The sequence below is a fragment of the Chiloscyllium plagiosum genome, chromosome 10 (genome assembly GCF_004010195.1).
Source record: "Chiloscyllium plagiosum isolate BGI_BamShark_2017 chromosome 10, ASM401019v2, whole genome shotgun sequence".
NCBI lineage: Eukaryota > Metazoa > Chordata > Chondrichthyes > Orectolobiformes > Hemiscylliidae > Chiloscyllium > Chiloscyllium plagiosum.
This window is the reverse complement of record NC_057719.1, coordinates 66,249,570-66,255,569: the sequence shown is the minus strand read 5'-3', so window position 1 is coordinate 66,255,569 and position 6,000 is coordinate 66,249,570. Positions and strand designations below refer to the sequence as shown.

The 6,000-nt window shown below is 39.4% G+C and overlaps 1 protein-coding gene across 10 annotated transcripts in view; it reads left to right on the top strand.

The window, feature by feature from the left end:
- Positions 1-6,000, top strand: part of ryr3 (ryanodine receptor 3) — a 347,517-nt gene that overhangs the window by 66,045 nt on the left and 275,472 nt on the right. For all 10 annotated transcript variants that reach the window (XM_043697981.1, XM_043697979.1, XM_043697973.1 and 7 more), the window contains exons 4-6: positions 3,427-3,501; positions 5,066-5,144; positions 5,506-5,618. In XM_043697981.1, coding sequence (XP_043553916.1) covers positions 3,427-3,501; positions 5,066-5,144; positions 5,506-5,618 — 267 coding nt within the window. The remainder of the gene's footprint in view (positions 1-3,426; positions 3,502-5,065; positions 5,145-5,505; positions 5,619-6,000) is intronic.

Sequence of the window (6,000 nt, the reverse complement as noted above, 5' to 3'; positions counted from 1 at the left end):
GGCAGGAAACATGTTTCTGCTGATGGGTGAGTCCCGAACCAGAGGACACAGCTTAAGAATAAGGGGTAGGCCATTTAGGACAGAGATGAGGAGAAACTTCTTCATCCAGAGAGTGGTGGGTGTGCGGAATGCTCTGCCCCAGAAGGCAGTGGAGGCCCAGTCTCTGGATTCGTTTAAGAAAGAGTTGGATAGAGCTCTCAAGGATAGTGGAATCAAGGGTTATGGAGATAAGGCAGGAACAGGATACTGATTGAGGATGATCAGCCATCCTACAGAATGGCCTACTCCTGCACCTATTGTCTATTGTCTGTTGAAATAAAACTAAAAGAAGCAGAGTTTAACAGTAAAACAGCAGGAACTTTTAAAATTATAATATAAAGTACATGAATATAAAACTGTGAAAATTCAGCAACAGGAAGTGTACACAGCTTCCTAGAGAGCATCGACAGCATGGTCAAATGATATGTTATTCCTCACAATTTTCAATAAAATATATTTTACCTTCCATTCTCGGTTATTATCAGGAAAGCAAGATGAATTTCTAAAGATTTAATCATTCTTTCTACTTGAAAATAATAATTGTGTGTGCGAGAAAGAAAAACCAAGACCAGACTACATTAATAATACAATTGTTTAATGTATTCTATAAACTTTGAATATCAAATTAATTTTAGACAGTGAGGGGACAAAGATGTAGGGCTGAATCTTACATTTTTTTTGTTAAATTTGAGTGACGTCCAAGTTTTTTGGAGACTTCCTCATATTTTGCTAAACTCATCTCATTAATTACCTACCTCACCCCATGGTGTCTCTCAAGTCCGATTTTCACCTCACCTTACCACATGCTGTTTCAAGTTACAACTCGCTACTCAAACATCCCAAAATCCCTAAACTGGCATCTCTTATTCCTGCAGCGTCTTGAAAAGGCCATTGTGCACCTGAGCAAGTGTCATCAACTGGAGCTGCCTGCGCAGTTCCTAGCATTTGCCTTGGACTTGGCAGACTGAGTGAAATCAGCACTCTGCTTTGCGGGCAGGTCTTGGAGATCCTAGGACAGGGTAATGCACAAACTGGACTTTCTCTTCCCTGGCAGTGGAGGAAGCGTCACTTGGTCTGAGGTTGTGACCAAGATTAGAACACTGTCAGCACTCTGGAGGAATGACCAACACAGTAGGGAGAAGGTCAATATCCTTCTTCACTCTATCAGCATAAATGCTGCTATCTTCTCTCACACACTTCACACTCACTCTGTCTTGGCTTCCGTACTCCGTTTCCACCAAGGCTCATGCTTTACTACTCTACTACTAGGGGAGGCAATGGCCTACTGGTGTTATCACTAGACTATTAGTACAGAAACTCTGTTGATAGTCTGGGGACCTGAGTTCAAATCCTCATACGATAAGTGGTGAATTTGAATGCATTTTTTTTTAAATAAAGGAATCTGGAATTAAGGGTGTAATGATGACCATGAAATCACTGTCAATTGTCGGGCGAAGCTCATCTGGTTCACTAATGTCCATTAGGGAAGGATATCTGGCCTACCTGTGACTGCAGATCTACAGCAATGTGGTTTACTCTTAACTGCCCTCTGGGCGATTAGGGATGAGCAATAAGTGCTGATCTGGCCAGAGACACCCACATCCCCTGAGTGAATTAAAAAAACTCTCAATTATTACTGACAACATCTTCCTCACTTGCTTTCACCCAATTCAATCCTGATGCTACTAACCCTTCTTCAGGACACCTTCCTATCTGCACCACCAGTAATACCTGTGCCATCCACTTTCATCTTCTATAATAACTGACATTCTTGCATTCTATAAGGAAAACAGTCCACAATAGGGCAGAAAGGGTCATGATGGGTCGTATGCCGCTGTCATTCAGCTCCTTTATGAGGACTGACTACTCCATGCGGGGCCTAGAAGGCTATCAGTGATTGCACTAATTGTGCCAGAACCCCGAGCAAAGGTTCAATTGATTCAGTTTGTTCATAAAGAGAGCAGGAATATGAGCCTGTTATCTCTGAATGATATGGCAAGGCAGTGCAAAGCATGGATATTGTGAGCATTGAGTTAAGGTCAGAGTGAGTGAGTGCTATGACAGTGACTGAAAAGTCCAGTGATACAGCTTGGTCTAGTCCATGAGCTGGTCTCTGAGTGTACAGTGTTCTTACAGCAACGTTACAATGATAGTTGCTGGTGCAGCATTGAAGTATATAAGTGGCCTGCAACTGGAACAGAGATGTACCATGAGTGTTCATTAGGTTGGGACATGCTGGATGCCAGTGTCTGTGGTCAGGGGTGTGTGTGTGGCTAGTGTCCATGGAACCTACTTTGGGATATTGCTGTCTGGTTTCCAGCATGGAATCTGCCACTCTGACTTCCTTGTCAATTTTCCTAACATTTGACTTGTTCAGAACATTTTGTGAATTGAATTTTAATGAGGTGAGTTATGCCGTTGGCCAGGCTTTTGACAAGCATTAGTCCACATCAATGTCATCACACGATTGGATGTGTTTGGACTGCACTTTGTTGCCTATCCTCTGTAACCCTTAACCCTTTCAAAAGTCTGAAATCTGTTCATTGATATTGCTTGTTAAGTGACTGTTTAATACAGAGAAATGGTTAGATTAAATTCCCTACAGTGTGGAAACAGGCCCTTCGGCCCAACAAGTCCATGCCGACCCTCCGAAGTGTAACACACCCAGATCTGTTTCCCCTACTCCCTACTAATGCACCTATCACTATGGGCAATTTAGCATGGACAATTCACCTGACCTGCACATCTTTGGACTGTGGAAGGAAACTGGAGCAAACCCACGCAGACATGGGGAGAATGTACAAACTCCACACAGACAGTTGCCCGAGGCTGGAATTGAATCCGGATCCCTGGCGCTGTGAGGCAGCAGTGCTAACCACTGAGAAACCGTGCCGCCCGACCCTAAATCTCTAGGTTTACCCATGAGCATACATTATAGTTCTATATTTGATATAACTGTAAAAATTATTAGCTAGGAAGCAACTTGCTTTTGGCTTATCTAATTTCATTAGTAACGGATGCAATTCAATCTTGAAAACTGGTATTTTTTTCTGGATTATTAGTTGGAAATTAACAATTGTGAGCTTTAATGGTTTGTCATTTTAACACTTGATTTTAAACTCTTTTGTTTTCTTTTACTACAGTACTCTCCAGTTCCTGATTGTAATAACTCTATCTAATTTATTATAGTACTTTGCAAAGTTCCATTTAATACCACTGGTTAAAGCAGATTACCCCACCTGGATCAATTATTCTTAATGTCTAGTCACTGAACTAATTTTCATGCAGAATCAGGAGCACTTTCTAGCAGCCATCATCCTCACTGTGTGATTTAAATCACAGGCATTTAGTAAATTGGTTGGAAACTAATATTCTCTTTATTTATAGGCAGCTCAGGGAGGTGGCCACAGAACTCTTCTTTATGGTCATGCTATTCTTCTCCGGCATGCGTACAGTGGAATGGTAAGTATAGAGACGTGAATGAGATTAATTGTAATATTTTCATTCAAATGCAACATATACAGAGACTAATGCTTTGTTTATGTTTTGCAAAGCCAACAGGAAGGACAGAGGTATTTCCCTCTTCCCTCACCTGACCCTAGAATACTGTTTTGTAAAGGTTTCTTTTTGTTTTATGATTTCAATGATTTATTATGCAAACAAACCAAATATTCCAAGGTACTTGAGAGAGGAAGGATCTGAAACCCACATAGGAACTGTGAGTGATTTAGACAAAGTGGCCAAATACATGTTTGGAGATGATGTGTAGCACAGTGAAGGGTTCAGAAACAGTAATCCAAGTTGTGGGAGTAAAATGCCTAACTGGTTTTGCTACCAATGATCCAGTAGAGGGAAACACACATTAATCCACACACACTGAAAGATGCCGGATATGAGTTAAATGGGCTGGAGGAGATGACAGAAGAGGATGAAATGAGTCATTGTTAAACAAGATCAAGGATTTTAAGATTAACGAGCTGGAGATGGGAATAGGTGGAGGCAGGTACAATGAGAAATATAACTAGTAAATGTCCATTCTCTTTATCCTGTTTTGCTGTTGCTGTTCTGAAGATACTTACCTTTGTTGGTGTAGTTGAGAGTAAGGCAGCACAACCTTAAAGCTGATTAATGTCATTGATGGTGATGTCAAGAACATTTTCTCATGTTAGGAATTGTGTAAACCTTGAACCCTTTCCACTAGGTCAAATGCAAATAGATTCCAATAGATTCACAAGGGAAGAATATTTAGGCAGGTGTCACCCATGATTATAACTGGAATTGAATTTCAAATCAACCATGTTCTCATTGAATGTCAGAACAGAATCAAGGGGTGGATCAGTCTATTCCTGTTTCTATATCTCCGAATATGAAAAAGGATTGTTAGTATTTCAAGACAGTAGACTAATGATCTGCAGTATTATATATCTACTGTATGTAATGCAGTACAGAGAAGTAACAGCCTAATGGTTTTATTGTTTGACTGTAAATCCAGAACACAGATAAGGTTCCAGGACTCAGGTTCAAATCCTGCCATGGTGAATTTTTGAATTCAACAAAAGAAAAGTCTGGAATTAAGAGTCTAATGACCACGAATCAACTGTCAATTGTCAGAAAAACCCATCTGATTCACTAATGTTCTTTAGGGAAAGAAACTGCCATCCTTACCTGGTCTGGCCTACATGTGACTCCAGGCCTGCAGCAATGTGGTTGACTCTTCACTGCCCTCGGGGCAATTAGGAATGGGCAGTAAATGCCCACTCAAATGAATGAATAAAAACAATGCTTCAGAGTTTGCAAATCATATAAAACATCTGAAACAACACTAGAGTGAATAGCACATCAGATAAGTTTTTTCACATTTATATTTTTCTGTTCTGCTGGTGTGTATATGCATTCAAGCAAAGTAAAAGTAATAAATATTTTAGGTACTTACCTGTCTACTTTCTGAGAGCTATTTCAGCTTTTGATTTTTAATGAACTGATAATGCACATTAATTTTAAAATATGTAAAATTCTTTTTTCCTAGTATTTGACTTGCTTGACTACATCAAGGTCTTCAACGGACAAACTTGCTTTTGATGTTGGGTTGCAAGAAGATTCAACAGGTAAAGCAATATGATGACTGTATTGTACATTAATCACAATAAAAATCTTCAGATTTCAGTTCACAAAGGGACAAAAAGTGCTATAAATGTTGGACACCCATGCTACACAATTAATGTAAAAGAGGGAAAAAAAGCCAGGTAAGTTAAGAGATCCCTCCACCCTTCAGGCTCTCTGCCTGTATTCCTGATGAAGGGCTTTTGCCCGAAACGTCAATTTTACTGTTCCTTGGATGCTGCCTGAACTGCTGTGCTTTTCCAGCACCTCTCTAACCTAACACTTAGTAAAGTTTCTCTCCATTTAGTATTAAAAAAGAGAAGACTCCAAATCTATAGAACCTTTCATTTATGATGTACTGTTTAGGTGAGGCATGTTGGTGGACTATACACCCAGCTTCAAAACAAAGATCTGAAGGAGAGAAGGTACGAATTGGAGATGACCTTATCCTGGTCAGTGTTTCATCAGAGCGCTATCTGGTGAGTAGACTTCAATGTGTTCCAAATTTACAAGAGAATGTAACTAAATTTGCCATTAGGCTGCTATATTTCACAATAAACGTTATTTTATTAAAATTAAAACAGAAATGCTGACTGACCTGTTGAGTCTTTCAAGCACATTTATTTTCATCTTGCAGCAGCTGAATGTTTTGATCTGTTTTCTCTGTTAAGTTTTATTACATGAATTTATTATTTCCATAAAAGTAAAATTACCTCTGTTTTTGAATTATGGTTTAATGTAATGAGCCAAACACTGATTAATTTTTAAAAATCAGGACTGTAACTTTTGAGATTGTGTATTTTAGCATTTCACCAAATGCTGTCAAATACATGTCTGTATCAGTTACTTTTTGTGAAGTGC